Below are 16,202 nucleotides of genomic sequence, written 5' to 3'. Positions count from 1 at the left end.
AATGACTGTGACGTGCTTCAAACTTGTAACCTGCTGGGCGTTAGTGACAGACGCAAAAGAATCAAGGGATTCTATTCCAGTAGGAGTGGGAACCAACCAGTGATTAGCCGTACTGTGACAGAGTGCGTGAGCATTAGTTTTCACTGCGAGGATGGGATGTAGCCATCAACCATGGGTGATGCCTCCAGACGATTAGCCGTGCAGTGACAGCGCATAGGACCATTTTCCCGAGAGGATTGAAAGTAGCCACCGATGATGGTGATGCCCTACATACAGCTTGCCATGGAAAGGAGTAAGAAGGATTGAAGGAAGAGTGAGTAGTGAAGTAGAGTTTCAAGAGGAGAACAGCATCTCCATGCACCTATCTGAAATTCTCACTATTGATTTGCATAAGTATTTCTATCCCTTGTTATTCTCTTTTTATTATTAATTTTCGAAAGCATAAACAAATTTAATCTGCCTAACTGAGATTTACAAGGTAACCATAGCTTGCTTCATACCAACAATCTCTGTGGGATCGACCCTTACTCACGTAAGGTTTATTACTTGGACGACCCAGTACACTTGCTGGTTAGTTGAACGGAGTTGTGAATTCAACTGGTGCCACAATAATGATTTCATACAAGTACAAAAGAATATGGATCACAATTTCGTCCACCAATCACCCTATCATACACTGAGTCCAGGTAGTCCGAGCTTTTCACTGGGTTTAACTTAGCTTGAAAAGACTCCAACCCCATCCCCAATACATTCAATTCATCCAAGACTAAGAGAAATAAAGTTAGGGGAGAGTAAGGAGGAATAAATCAGAACTTGGATGGTTAACCCGTCATTGGATAAAAATCAAGATTTAGCTTCCTATGAAGGGCGGGGCTACATGGTACTACAAAGGAAGGATTTCTGGACCTTGAAACCCCGCAGTTGGGTAAACAGCTGTGTAAGTATATGAACTTAAGCATGGGTTTTAATTCTCTATACTTATATCGGTGTTTGAATTACACTTGCTGAATACTCTGTGTAGGTAATTCAATGGATGTGTTATTCTTTCAACGACACTCAATCATCTAGGTTCAAGCGAGAGTTCTATTGCGTGTGTCCAGGCATATTGGTAATTACATTCTTATTACAATGTGGAGAAAGCTTTTTCTTGGGATTCTTACTATGTGTGGGTCTGCAGGAGTCAGTGATAAAAAATGATAGTCTGAAAGCATTTATGGACGGTGTGGAACCAATTTATGATAGTCTTAGTCCAAGCTTTGGTGATGATACTAGGTTCTTTGACAAAGTAGAAGCTGCAAAGAGAAAATGGGTGAGTTGCTGTTTTATATTAAATACCTGTTGGAAATAGCTTGTCACATGATTTGAGAATGTTAAGGTTCTTGAATGGTCGAATGAGATCAATAGTTTTTGTGTTCTACTTTTTTTTTCTCCTCACATGGATAATTTCTTCGTATGTATTTCTTGCTGCAGTGGTTAATTCCTTATTGTTGGAGGGGCCATTGGTGGGTATATGCATTTGATGTGGTTGCGAAGCATTTACTTATTCTCGACAGTTTGCATTATGGTCCAAAAGATGATAAACGAATAAAGCTCGATGCATATGTGGTAAGATACCATAATTCTTTTAATCAATATACATCTGCACAGTTCAAGTGGAAATAATTTTGCTCGCGTATGTTCGTTGCATGATTTTCAGGGGAGACTATGTGAGGATATGGCAAGCATTTCTATTCCTGCATTTGTTCGGACTACGCATGGCCCAGCTCGTTCGTACGCGAGGGTTCCAAAGCAACCGAACAAGTGAGATGAAATTATAACCCAAATTTGAGGCTTTGTTAGATTTCATCTGAAAATGTGTCGTCCCATGTAACTTGGTTTTTCTCAACTTAATTGCAATAGCATTTTATTGTCCTGTAGCTTTGACTGTGGCATGTGTGTCATTAAGTTGATGGATAACTGGACTGAAGAACGTCAACTTTGTGAATGGGATGAGGTTTGTAAATTTAACATTTGCGCAAGTGTCGTGATTGATCTTGTAAAATTATTACTGTAACGGTTCAAAATACTAACCAATTGATAAATCTACCCACAGGATTCACTCCAATCAGACAGGATGGAGTTGATGCTAGATATTATTTGTGGCCCACACAGTACATTGGTCCACCAGCTCATTTCGTTATTGGAACAAAAAGTTATACCTGTTCGTCGCAATGAACCACGGAACAAGAAGAAGGACGTTCATTCACCATACACTGCACTTAGTACACGGTCATTGATTGAACGTGCGGAGGGATTACCGAAGGGGGCAATGCGCAGAGGGAGGAAGAAGTTGCTTACTTAGTATTAGTTACATTGAATTGAACTACCAGATTATAATGAGTTTACTTACTGCTGACATGCTTAATGATTTGTTATTTTTCACATTAGAAAGACCTGATTCCATGACATTTTTTTTCTACAGTACAATGATATGTTGGTTATGTTACCTAAAATTTATCCATGTCCTTTAGATTTTAGACTCCCAGATTTATCAAAGTTGTTTGGTAAAGCTGCCATATTTGTGCTTATCGAAACTGGTGACCACTAACCATCCGCCAATATAGCAAATCTGAACATCCTATACCTTACTATGATGAACATCCAGTCTAACAAGGTCAAAATCAAAACATAACCTAGTGGTCACTAATGCTAACGGATAACCATCTTTGTTTATAGTAAAAATGAACATCTGAAAACCTATAGAAATGAACATCCACTTTAGTTCATTAAAAAAACATGAAAACAATGTCTAAGAGGAATAGCTACGTACTGAAAAACTATATAGTCAAGAGTGTAGAAATCAGAAACAACTTTATTAGACTATATACTAAGTTACAGAATAACCATCAAATATACATATTATGCATTAAGTCTACACGAAATAAAAATAGTAAAATGCTTCGTTTTAACAAATGGAAAAATGGTTCTTGCAATCAATAACATGTGGACCTTTGCATCAGCTGCCATAGAACCTTGAAAATAACAAGAATCCTATAAACACAGAAATGAGAAAATATACACTATCACAACCTCGTACAACTAATCCCACTTTTTATTGAAGGAGCTTAACAAAGACATGAAACCACCGGCTTGTTCGGGAACATTCAAGCCAGAAACAGCACAATGGTTTATATCTTGAAATGTGTGCGGACGAACCACCTGCCAAAAATTAAAAAGAAAAAGTCCAATAGTTATGTTCTAGGATAGTACTATACCAAATAAGCATACAAAGTTGGGATTAAGCCAAACATATACCGGGGGTGAATTCTTTTGTTTTCTCCGTCTTGAATTCTTGATGGACTTCTCAAGGGCATAGCCAAGCCTCTTACTCTTTGGCCTGCCCTTTGTGGTGACCTTCGATGGGCTTTGGATGTCATCAACACCGACATCGTTCGAATTCTGAGAGCCAATGTTGGTCTGAGTCTCTGCCACGCTCTCGGACCTCTTTTTTGCACGGTGCGTAGCCAACTTGGCCCTTGTTTCTTCCAAAGCAACATGCAGCAATACTGTTTCTTCATCATCACCGAGGAACTCTTGAGCAACATTATAGAAGTGTGCACACAGTCCCCTGAATGCAACATGACTCTCATCCGACCGACTGACATCATGGCTACTTTTGACATACGTATGCTTGCGCTTTATGTTCTTGCTCCATCGAGGAAGAATATAACAGGAAGGTACTTTGTACACTTTATACGAATGAAAAACTTCAAGGCAGTGACAGCACAACACACCTGAACTCTCAAAAAGATTGCACTCACAACGAAGCTCCTGTGTGGAACGGTCAAAGTGAACATCGTATGGAATGCATAGAATAGTATCATTGAGTAGTTTCTCCTCTTCCACCTTCACGCAGACCAATGGACCCTGTTCATCAACTGCAGAAACTCTGCAGTTAGCCTTCCTCACAAACTCAATTTGAACATCCCTAAAAATGCTCGTGGTATACTCTTGCTGAAACTGTTTCTCTATAGGCGAGGTAGTTGCACAAGGGATAACCCCCCTCGAGTCATAGCATCATCCTCCAGTTCCCTCTGCTCCTTGACTCCAAGCACATTGTCATATTCATGAACAAATTGGACCAAGCTAGTTTTACTGTGTAAGTATCCACCGTAGAATGCGTGCATGCTCTCACTCCTTTGCGTACTCCGCATTCCTGTCCAAAATTCACCCTTGAAGTATATTGGGACCCACATGCGTCGGTCATCATACAAATCTACAAGAAATAAATAATACCAAATTAAGCAAATAAAGCTTACCCGAAACATATTACTACACCTGAGAAATGAACATCCAAAATCACTGATATATTAAACATCCAAATGTTTACTATAATGAACATCCAGCTAATTGTCTTCCAAAATTACTGATAAACTAAACATTCAGATGCCGACCAATTGCAATTAAAGCGTGAGAAGTAATCGTACAGAAACAAACCTGACAGCCATGTGTTGTTATGTAAGTTATACTCATCTATAAAATCAGCCCAATCATCTTCAAATGACTCCTCCGTCCGAGAGTTCCACACAATGTCGTTTAGGTCACCATACAAAGCTCCGTACCGGCGGTAACCCCCAAGCTTCGAAGGTAGCTTATTCATAATATGCCAAATACACCACCGATGGCGTGTGTCGGGTAAAGTATTTTTGATCGCACGGTAAAGGGATCGACATTGATCGGTTATGATACACTTTGGAGCAGTTCCCATGCACTTCACCCATTGGCTAAAAACCCACTCATAACTTCCGATTTCTTCATTCCCCAACAAAGCACAACCGAGGAGGGTCGACCTACCATGGTGGTTGACCCCAATGAATGACACAAACGGTAATCCATGCCTACCAGAAAAACCAACCAGATGTAAGAAATGCCAATCACGATCAAAAAGCGTATTAGCAAGAAAAGGTAAAAACAACAACTTAACTACTACGTACCTATTTGTACTGTACGTGCTATCAACTGACACGACGTCTCCATAGTATTCATACGACGCCCTACACCTTGCATCAACCCATACTGCACTCTTAAATTTACACTCATCGTCCACCTTCACCGCGTAAAAGAAGTTCGGATTGATGTCCTTCATTCTCCTAAAGTAGCTCATCATCTCCCTGACATCCGCATTCATGTTGCTAGTTCGGAGCCTTGCTGTTATATAATTTCTTAAATCCTTCTCTGAGAATCCCAAGTTAGAGGGGCCACCAGCTTCATTTGACAAAGCAAGGAATGCCTTGTTTGGTCGAATCCCAGCCTCATCATTATCCTTAATCACGCACTTCGCATGCATGGTCAACTGCCTATACTCATGGTAGTGCACTGCCTTTTTCGGTGAACAGGAGTGAGAGTGCGTCAAGTCGACCTTGAGCAAAACCCAGTCTTGCACATCTTTATCAAACTTTACATATATCCTTGCCTTGCACCCAGCAGCTGAAATCGTATTCTTCCGCGTTGGTGCTTTAACACGAGACTCGCGGATCCCATCATGATTACAGTGTATAGCTTGGTTAATGGGAGCCTTTGTGATCTTATCAAATGTTGTCGTCCTTATCTTAGTTGCAAATCCAGCTTTCTTTGCATAGGTCACATAAAAGTCATGAGCCATCTGTAAATGAGCAAACCGCATTCCAACTCTTGGTATCTCATCTTCTTGTAAGCAACCATGATCTGGTAACTGTATTTTATATTAATTCGAACGGAAAACTAATTACCATTAGTTATGAAATCAAACGTGAACATTATGAGTACAAAAAAGTAATCTAGACTCTAATACCTCATCACCAAGCTCCATCTCATCACTTCCAACATCTGTAACATCCGACAGCTGCGCGACCTAAAATTCCAAAACAAACAAAGTAACCAAAAGGAGGAAGATCCTGATCAAAACTCATTTCAATACAATCTCTAAAACAATCACCAAAAACACATCAACAGCTACAAATCAAGCAAAGAGTTTTTTTTCATTTCATGTATTATTTAATTAGTTTTCACCATTTATTTGTTTTTTTCTTATTCAATGAAAATCTTGTGGAATTATTTGTTACATTTTGGGTAATAGTTATGGCCTTACTCACCCTTTAGTAGCTTCTTTTTTCACTCCAGCCACAAAATTCTTTTCCTATATATTTACATATACACACTCGTTTCTTTAGATGCAATAAGAACATAAGCACATCTTTGATTAACTATATAATCCCATAAGCATGAAAAATATTAAAATAAAAGGCAGGAAGCATATGAGCATAAAACTAAAAAATATGCAGTGAGCTAGCTTTCAAACATACCATTACATGATTAAAGCACTAATATAAGCATGAAAAATATTAAAATAAAAGGCAGGAAGCATATCAACATGTAACTAAAAAAATATGCAGTGAGCTAACTTTTAAACATACCATTACATGATTAAAAGACTAATATAAGCATGAAAAATATTAAAATAAAAAACAGGAAGCATATCAGCATGTAACTAAAAAAATATGCAGTGAGCTAGCTTTTAAACATACCATTACATTATTAAAGCACTAATATAAGAATGAAAAATATTAAAATAAAAGGAAGAAAGCATATCAGCATGTAACTAAAAAAATATGCAGTGAGCTAGCTTTTAAACATACCATTACATGATTAAAGCACTAATATAAGCATGAAAAATATTAAAATAAAAGACAGGAAGCATATCAGCATGTAACTAAAAAAATATGCAGTGAGCTAGCTTTTAAACATACTATTACATGATTAAAACACTAAGCTAAACATTTCATGGTTAGCATGGTTAGCATGGTGCAAATACAACTAGCATTCAGTTCAATACACGTACGAAATTATGCTTCCTGGATGTAATTATATAAGCATGCAATAATTTCATCTAATCCTCAATGCATGTAATGATACCATTAAACATAAAACACCCATAAATTTATTTGCATCTCAGCTGACTATTACAGTTGAATGTTTCAATAACCATACAATTAAAATACTCCTTTACATTGTGACTAAACCTAAAAACTAAACGCACGATAAACATCCATGGCAGAATTTGACGATCCAACTTGCTCACCTTGCTCGGCTCGTGAGCATGGCCTGCGACATCGCCGGCTAAGTCTTCTTGTTCGTATGAAAAGTTTTCTGAATCGTCCGAGGCTACACATTCTAGAGGTTCCACTATATCGACCTCCATTAATGAATTTCGGCTAGGTGATGTGATTAAAGGAGGATGATCGCTTGAAACACATTTTTCTTGCGATTCTGCCATAAACATGTATTCAAAACCGGCTGCGCTGTGTGCGGAGGAGAGTGCGGCACTGGTTGGTTAGTCGTTGTTGGCGGTGCAATGTTCGATCGGAGCTGAAGGCTGGACCCCTCAACAGGACACAGACATGGGCATTTGACCGCTGTGGAAAGTGGAAATCGGCGCATGGGGCAGCGGTGTAGACCAGGAGGAGATGCCATCAGGAAATCTCTATTTTTAACCTAAATATTTGATTTGAATCTATAATAAAAGATTAATTCTAAATAGTTTCAAATTTCAAATTATTAATAATACGAAATTAATTAATAACCCATTAATTATTTTTAATTTCAATTACACCCCCATTATATGTATTGTACAATAAATATATTGTTTTCTCATACTTTTCCTATCATGAATCTTTTTTTTTGTAACTAGAGCTATTCATTTGTTTGATTTTTCGGAGTTTTAAAGGGCAATTAAAACATTAAGTGTGCACGGCTGCAGTTCATAACTTCATATGGTATCATTGTATCATCAATGTGACACACAGATTTGTATTTTTTCACATTGAGTAGTGATTAGTTGAATATTCTTTTGTAGCTACTAGTTAGTCATTGTGTGCACTCCTTTAAGAGATGAATGTAAGGGGCAAGCAAGCGGCTAATTTATTTTTTGGTAGACGTGAGATGGGTGATATTTTTTAATATAATAATTTTAAGTATTTTTAAAAATAATGTAAAAGGTATCGAAATTACTGAATCTAATTTTTATACTTTAAATTTTTTATTTTTTTGAAATAGAAATTGAAAGGTACGATTTTTGTATTTTGAAAATTGGAGAGTCTAATTTTTATTTCACAAATCAAAAGTTCAATTTTTATATTTTTCATAAATCGAAAGATTCGATTTCTATTTTTTAAATGAATCAGTATCACATTTAAGAATAATATCTTAACAATTCATAATCTAAAAAAATACCATTCTCAACCCAATATAAAAAATAAAAAGTGCAAGCAAGTCAAGCAACAATGTCGTAATTGAGTATCATAAATTAAGCTGCATTTATTTTCGAAAACAAGATAAGAAGACACTAAGAATAAGACAGGACAAGATATTTATAGATAGAAACACAAAATTTTGTGTTCTTGTATTTTGTTTGGTAATAAATTAGAACAAATTATAAAAATATAATTTATTCTCATTTTTTTCATTTCAAAAATTTGAAATGAAAAATATAATAATAAAAAATATAATAATAAAAAATATAATTATAAAAGATTAAAAAAATAATAAAAAAATAAAAAATAAGTTGTATCCCTTGTTAGTGTCTCCATATTTTTTTTGTCAGGATAAACACAAAATACATTAATTAAGTATTTTTGGACATATTATCTGTGTACATATCTCTACTACCAAATACAATCGTGTATCTCTATATTCCTGTGTCCTGTAAACAAACATAGCCCTTAAAAACCAACTTAAAAGTTAAAACAAACAAAACATGCATAGATAGAGTACGTACAGAACTCACACATACAGGCATTACTAATTATGTCAAAACTACTACTATTAATTTATTACAAGCTAAGGAGTTCAAAACTTGCATGGTCTTAAAATAGTTGCATATATCCAAAACATATTTAATACGAATCCAAAACAAAATTAAGTATTATTTGTTATATACATGATTTATCCGTTACAACTCGAGTATAAATTGCCTTATAATTCGATTTTTATGGTACAAAAAAATTATAATTCGATTATTATTTGCAATCTTTATATCTTATTCTAACAGATCAACTATTACTTTCTTATAATATTTATATATAAGAAAAAGCAAATTTTTCACTAAAAAATTATGTGAAAAAATCTAATTTTAGTCTTATTTGATTATGGGATGTCTTTTGCAGGTATTTATGCTTCATATTCTTCTTCAATCGAAATATAACTCATCCAATTCGAAAAATCCAAAGAACATTTCAAAGTGAACGAACTATTAACTATACAAGAATACTTCATAGCTATACTAAAACAATATTTTTAATATATTTTTCAAACATTATAAATGAAAATAAATAATATTTATGGATTAGATTAGACAATTCGAAAATTCTCCTATTTAAGAGTTAAGAAGCATCAGATGGGTGTGAAAATGTGCAACACTATTTTGCACGTGGAAGGCAATTCTGGCTTTCTGGAACGCAAAACGGTGTCGTATAATTGCATGGATTTTATGGTAGGTGAAAGGAGAGCCTAGCAAACTCAAGGTTCAACCGGAACCGCAGCTCTCTTTTTCTTCTCACTGACACACATGAACCACACCCTCGCACGTTCAAACTCGTAACTTTATCTGAAAACTCTTCATCTCTCTCCTATGTTCTCTTCTCTGCTACTCCACCACCGCCACCACCATGCCTCTTCTACTCTCAGCTTCACAACCTCCCCTACTCCCTCTCATCCCACACAGTAATAAAACTCTCATCACACTTCCTAGAAAGCGCTTTGGTTTCGCTCCCAACACCTTAACAACCCCACCCTCTCTTCGTTCCAGGCGCATTCTCCCTAAATCTTCTGCTTCTTCCTCTTCTTCCATCAACGGTGTTTCCCTTGAGGACATTCCAGAACATTCCAGAAACGAAGAATCAACTTCTCCTACTCGGGATGAGTTCCTTCTCCTCCAAACGCTCCGAACCTGGCTCCGCTTCCTCCCTTCCATTCTCCCCGGTGGATCCTGGTGGAACTTCGACGACGACATCGAAATCGAGCTACTGGCTCAGCCGGTTTCTGTCTGGCGCGCACTCGGCAAGATGTGGCACCTCGTCGCGCGTGACCGCTGGATCATCTTCGCCGCCTTCACCGCTCTCATTTTCGCGGCGGTGCGTCTGCCCATTCTTCTTTTGCTGCTTTTTGGAACATTTGATTTTTCGAGAATTTGTTGTATGACTTTTTTTTTTCTTTCTTTCAGGTGTCTGAGATTTCGATACCGCATTTCTTGACGGCGTCGATTTTCACGGCGCAGAGCGCGGAGATTGCGGTTTTTCACCAGAATGTGCGGCTTTTGGTTCTGTTGTGTGTGATCTCGGGAATATGCAGGTCAAAATCTTGTATGGTCTAATCTCCCTTTCTACTTGCTGATACTCATAAATTGCTTTTTTTGCTTTACCAAAAGGGGGAATCAATGAATTATTCTCCTCTTTCTTTTAGTGTCTTTTATGGAGTAGAATATAGTAATGCATTGTTAAGATTCCGATGACAGTTGTAAGTATTGAAGATATTATTGTAACTAGGAGTTAAAACTTTGTTAAAGAACTTTTGGTTTTGATTTAGTTAGAGCATGCTTGGTTTACATCTAAAATTAATTTTGAATGCCAAAGATCCTTTATTTGTTGCTTTTAGTGTGGTTCATTTGAAACTTTTGGTTTTTCATTTGAGATATGGTGGCTAACAAGTAGTTTTCCTATGCTTCAGTGGGATAAGAGGTTGCTGTTTTGGCATTGCAAACATGATTTTGGTGAGTTTCTCTGTCCTGTGTAAACAAGACTTGGGTTTTGGGACTTCAATGCTTTATGTTAAAAATACAAATAGGCTAGGTCATAATGAAATAAGTATAGTTATCAAATTAAGACTATTGTACTTGAGCAGTGATCTTTATGCAATTTGATAAGCTTTTACTTTCAGATCTGGTCTGCATATATGTTATATAAATGGCAATTTGTGTGTGTGTGCATGTGTGTTGAAACAATGATTTATGTGTTTACAAATATGTGCAGGTTAAGAGAATGAGAGAAACATTATACTCTTCCCTTATTCTTCAGGTTCTGCCGCAGCACTTAATAACACTATAAGTTTGTTGCCCTCATTTATTTATCTTTTCTCTTGGTGTATTGTTTAACTCATTCTGCAGTGCCCTTATTGTAGGATATATCATTTTTTGACTCTGAAACAGTTGGTGATTTGACAAGTAGACTCGGGGCAGATTGTCAACAAGTGTCTAGGGTTATTGGAAATGATCTTAACTTGATATTGCGCAATGTTCTTCAGGTATGAATTAGTTGTGCAAGATGAAATATCCATATAAGTCATCCCACATGTTAAAAGACTTAAATTAGTTTTCTCATGTTGTTAGGGGACAGGTTCATTAATCTACTTGGTGATTTTGTCTTGGCCACTTGGTTTATGTACGTTGATGATATGCATCCTGTTAGGAGCAGTTATGGTACATTATGGAAGGTAAAGTTTTTGGTTGATTTTCTTCAAATATCTCCTTTAGAAAATTGCAATTCCATTTCTTGTGTTAATTGCAAATTAAATAGCACTAACAGAGGCATCATGTCTAAAAAAGGAGTGTATCTATCAGAACATACTGCTCATGAATGCTATGACTTGCTCTTAATTGGTTCACACAATAGAGGCTAATTAATGTCCATTTTAGAGAAGATGTCAATATGTAAAAGTCAAAGGAATCTCTTAACATTCCCTAACAGTGTTTACCCTAGGCATCTACTTTTTGCCTTATTTTGTCTCCTTATTCCACCGGTGTTAATTTTGTTATATATTTCTACATAGGTACCAGAAAAAGGCAGCAAGGCTGATCCAAGAAGTCACTGCTTCTGCAAATGATGTAGAATATGATGCCTCGTGATGTAATTCGTTTTATAATTCATAAATGCTATTGTAACAATTTTCTCGTTATTATATCATAGGTAGCTCAAGAGACCTTGTCTCTCATTCGAACTGTCCGTGTTTATGGAACAGAAGAAGTAGAACATGGAAGGTGATGTTATTATGATTATAATTTATTTGTTACTTACTTATTCCCATTATTCTGCTAATTATATTCATCACTATTGACAGGTACAAATGGTGGCTGGAGAAATTAGCTGACATAAGCCTGCGACAAAGTGCTGCATATGGGTTTTGGAATTTAAGCTTCAATGCTCTTTATCATTCAACTCAGGTATAATAAGGATTCTAAATTTTTATACTTATCTATTTTGAGATATTTGCCCCTGTTTTCACCTTTGACCTTTAATTTGCTATTGGAAGGAAGTTTGATTAATTTATTTTAATTCAGAAGTCTAGGTAAACTAAACCTTTGTACTTGACTGCTGCTTTTATGGGAATGTTTTATCTTATAGGTTATCGCTGTGCTGTTTGGAGGGATGTCTATTCTTGCTGGACATATTACTGCTGAGAAACTTACTAAGTTTATACTATACAGTGAATGGCTAATTTATTCAACCTGGTGGGTGGGAGACAATATTTCCAATTTGATGCAATCTGTTGGAGCTAGTGAAAAAGTATTCCATTTAATGGATCTCTTACCTAGCAGCCAATTCACAGAAAGAGGCAAGTATTATGAGAGCTATATTAAGGCTTTTCATTCTTCCACCTTTACGAGACTGCTGGTACCTACGTCTGCATGTGCAACTTTCAACTACTTGTGGATCAAACATTAATATTTTCCGAACCCAAGAAATTTGTGGAAAATAGTGATAGTAATTTACATATTGAAAAGGTTTTATCTAAAAATAAGAGAAAAGGAAAGTCTCCTATTATTGAAATGTTGAGTTATTGCATAACCCTCCATCATTCATTTAATTCTAAATATAATGAAGATTGGGGACAATTTTTTCGCAGGAGTAAAGTTGCAGGGGTTGATGGGGCAAATCGAGTTTCTAAATGTATCTTTTCGCTACCCTTCAAGGCCAACGGTAGATCTCCTATTGCTAGCATCATTATTTGGTTTCTATAGAGAAACTTTTATATTCTTACTCCTCCATGTCTCGGTTACACTGTGAATGGTGCTAAAATTAAAATATTGACTTCAATGCAGCAATTTTTAAAAGCTTGCTCTCCCTCCAAAATTGTTGATGCATTCTTTTTCCCTTTTTGGTAGTGTAAGTTGGGTGTCAAATAACAATGCTGTGAAGTTTAACTGTTTATGTCCTTTTAGAAAAAATGCATGCTTTATATAAGCTTTGAACTAAGTGTATTTAAAAATAAAATCTTTGTGTGAAAGGGATGAAGGAAAAGGGGCAGAACATTTTGAATCATATTATCTCAGTGTTCATGCAATCATTCTTCATTATAGACAATTTATTCCACGAATATCCCATACAACACAATTTCTCAAATTAATGGAATGGTTTACTATTGACATATATCCTGAATTCTGAATTCTTCTGCCATCACTTCTCTGTTTGCGTGACATTTTAACATGTTATATTCGATTTGACATTCCATGTACACGTGTTTAAGTTATTGTCAGTAATACAGGCTCAATTAATCACTGACGTTGTGGCAGGTATCTGTGGTGCAACATGTAAACTTTGTGGTCCATCCCAGTGAGGTGGTTGCAATTGTAAGAAAAGAAATTGCCTGTAGCACCTTCAATACATTCCTTCCCTGCACTTTGCTCAAGAGATTAATCTACTTTTTCCTTTTGATTTGGTATAGGTTGGTCTTAGTGGTAGCGGAAAAAGCACACTGGTGAACCTTTTGCTTCGTCTCTATGAGCCGACAAGTGGCCAGGTATATCTCATATAAACTGAGCGCAGACTTGGATGGTTTCATTTACATGTTGACTTTCCATTAAAAGGGCTAAAAAGAAGAAGGTTCTGAATCTATGTTTGAATGCGGGTGAGGCAAGGGTCTTACTAGTAGCTTACATTTTTTATTTGAATATTTATCGACATGAGTTTTTATTTATTCCAGATTTTGGTAGATGGCATTCCTATTAAAGACTTCGACATCATGTGGTGGAGAGGGAGAATAGGATATGTTGGACAGGTTCTTAAGTCTTTCCAACATGGTTGAAATTCAGTAAATAAATATTGCTCTTTCCTTCTGACCTAACAGTTTTTGCTTGTGTAGGAACCCAAGCTTTTCCGGATGGATATTAGTTCAAACATCAGATATGGATGTACTCGCGATGTAACACAGGAGGATGTTGAATGGGCTGCAAAGGAGGCCTATGCTCATGATTTCATCACAGCACTTCCTAACGGTTATGAAACAGTTGTTGACGACGATCTATTAAGTGGGGGTCAAAAGCAGCGAATCGCTATTGCTAGAGCCATCCTTCGGGACCCAAAAATATTGATCCTTGATGAAGCCACCAGTGCACTGGATGCTGAGAGTGAACATAACGTTAAGGTTGTTTCTGGAACCTATTATTAACCAGTTGGTAATTAGACACACTAAATGTTAATATAGAGAGATTAAGGCACTGATGCATTCATCCATTCTATGTAGGGTGTTCTTCGATCCGTCAGAAGTGACTCTACATCAAGGAGAAGTGTCATAGTCATTGCACACAGGTGATATAGATTCTTTGGTGTTATGATTGTCATTAGATAGTATCCTGTCTCTTTTTTTTCTTTTTCCTTTTCTTTTTCCTGATGTATCAGACTTGGTTCACAGGCTTTCCACCATACAAGCCGCTGACAGGATTGTGGTAATGGATGGTGGTCAAGTTGTTGAGGTTTGTAAAGTGTTGATTTAATTTGAATGCCCTAAATTATCTTATCAACATTTTAATAATCCCTTTTGATGTACCCTTGATATTTTCTTGTGTTTCCTCCTTTCTTGATTTCTGTCATCTTCAATGGTGTATGAAAATTTGGGTTACAAGTTTATACATGTTCTCTATTTAAAAAACAAGAAAAAATTACTGGATTTTCCCCGAAGTTCTTATTCTGGATCATGATGGTCATTAGACAGGACCATGAAGAGTTGAAGACAGTAAGGGTTGTTTGGTTTCAATTTTGATTTTCAATATATCTATTTTTAAAATCCTATAATAAAAATAAGAATTATTCGATTTGCAATGAAAGGAATTTTATTGTTTAACTAATTTTTATACTTTTTTCTTCAGAAACGTCTAAAAGTAAAAAGCAATATAAATATGAACTCACACCAAACAGTCCCTAATTGTTTCTCTTCCAGTTTTTAATCTGATTGTTTTTTTCATTAAGTTTAATCAGACTGTTTAATAGCGTGGGGACATAACTCTTATTATGTTGCAAGGCTTTATTGTTTTCACTATGCCCCATTTGTCATAATCTGAATTCTAGCTGCCAATAACTTCTCTCTCTGCAGATTGGAAGTCATAGAGAACTTCTCCTAAAAGATGGTTTATATGCTCGGTTGACTCGAAAACAGGCAGATGCCATGGCATGATTTTGGGGTTTCCATTGCTGCCTGATTCTTTATTTTAAAATGCAGTACAGTGGGGTAGCAACTTCTTTTTTTCATGTCTTGCTGCCCATGTATTTAGTCTTACACAACAATATTAAGGTTTAGAGCAAAGAAGGAAGAAATGATATTTGTTGCAGAAGTCTTGATTCAAAATGCTGAGGCAGCTCCACAGAAAATCTCACCGGATCAGATTCTTAGATGCGAAAGCATGAAAACTAGCTCCACCATTGGGCTACATTGGAATTCAAGATGCTAGATTAAGCTGCACTTTCTTTATGCTGTTGATAACATGTATTATATGTTCATTTATGTTGTAATATAATTTCTTAACGTGTTAAAGCTATTTGATTTGAATCATACAGGAATATCCAAATTCCGTCGAAAAATTGAATGTTCTAATCATGAAAGAAACTAGTGGTTTATCCACCCCAAGTTTTGCTTATATGCATCTACATAATTGGTAAAGATGTTCGTTTTTGCATTACTCTTAATAAGAAACTAACCTAAGACACTGAAGTTAAGATGGAGAATACTCTAAATTGGTTCCCGGAAATTCTCAATGGATTTATCACTAATTGAGATACGTAAAATGGGTGTGGATGTGATTTTTGATATAATAATAATTAGAAGATGAGATAATAAAATAGGTATTATAGTTTAAGTGCTTGTTTGGGCACTATTATTTTGATAAATTTTTTTTTTCAAATTTTTTTTTATTTTTTAGCGTGTTT

General features: G+C 36.0%; 2 protein-coding genes across 3 annotated transcripts; one reads left to right on the top strand and one right to left on the bottom strand.

Moving 5' to 3' along the window:
- Window positions 1-3,078: 3,078 nt before the first annotated feature.
- LOC107488741 (protein FAR1-RELATED SEQUENCE 6-like) lies at window positions 3,079-7,216 on the bottom strand. The gene is made up of 6 exons (XM_021143768.2): window positions 7,097-7,216; window positions 5,810-5,869; window positions 4,477-5,710; window positions 4,039-4,255; window positions 3,295-3,967; window positions 3,079-3,198 (listed from the first exon to the last, which is right to left on the bottom strand). Exons 1-6 carry the CDS (start codon window positions 7,214-7,216, stop codon window positions 3,079-3,081), a joined length of 2,424 nt encoding a protein of 807 aa, XP_020999427.2.
- A 2,233-nt stretch (window positions 7,217-9,449) lies between these two features.
- LOC107488826 (ABC transporter B family member 26, chloroplastic) lies at window positions 9,450-15,913 on the top strand. 2 transcript variants are annotated; one of them, XM_016109605.3, is made up of 18 exons: window positions 9,450-10,145; window positions 10,235-10,362; window positions 10,738-10,780; window positions 11,040-11,084; window positions 11,188-11,310; window positions 11,396-11,499; window positions 11,836-11,890; window positions 11,973-12,043; window positions 12,124-12,226; window positions 12,408-12,618; window positions 12,910-12,983; window positions 13,577-13,633; window positions 13,729-13,803; window positions 13,987-14,061; window positions 14,146-14,427; window positions 14,527-14,591; window positions 14,695-14,755; window positions 15,373-15,913. In XM_016109605.3, exons 1-18 carry the CDS (start codon window positions 9,681-9,683, stop codon window positions 15,451-15,453), a joined length of 2,118 nt encoding a protein of 705 aa, XP_015965091.1. In that variant the 5' UTR covers window positions 9,450-9,680; the 3' UTR covers window positions 15,454-15,913. The 2 variants fall into 2 exon arrangements, with proteins under 2 accessions (XP_015965091.1, XP_015965092.1); XM_016109606.3 differs by lacking the exon at window positions 9,450-10,145 and having other exon boundaries at window positions 10,235-10,373.
- The last annotated feature ends 289 nt before the right edge of the window (window positions 15,914-16,202 follow it).

The sequence above is a fragment of the Arachis duranensis genome, chromosome 5 (assembly GCF_000817695.3).
Source record: "Arachis duranensis cultivar V14167 chromosome 5, aradu.V14167.gnm2.J7QH, whole genome shotgun sequence".
NCBI classification, from domain to species: Eukaryota; Viridiplantae; Streptophyta; class Magnoliopsida; order Fabales; family Fabaceae; genus Arachis; species Arachis duranensis.
Note: the sequence above shows the minus strand (reverse complement) of the source record. Positions and strands in the feature narration are given on the sequence as shown.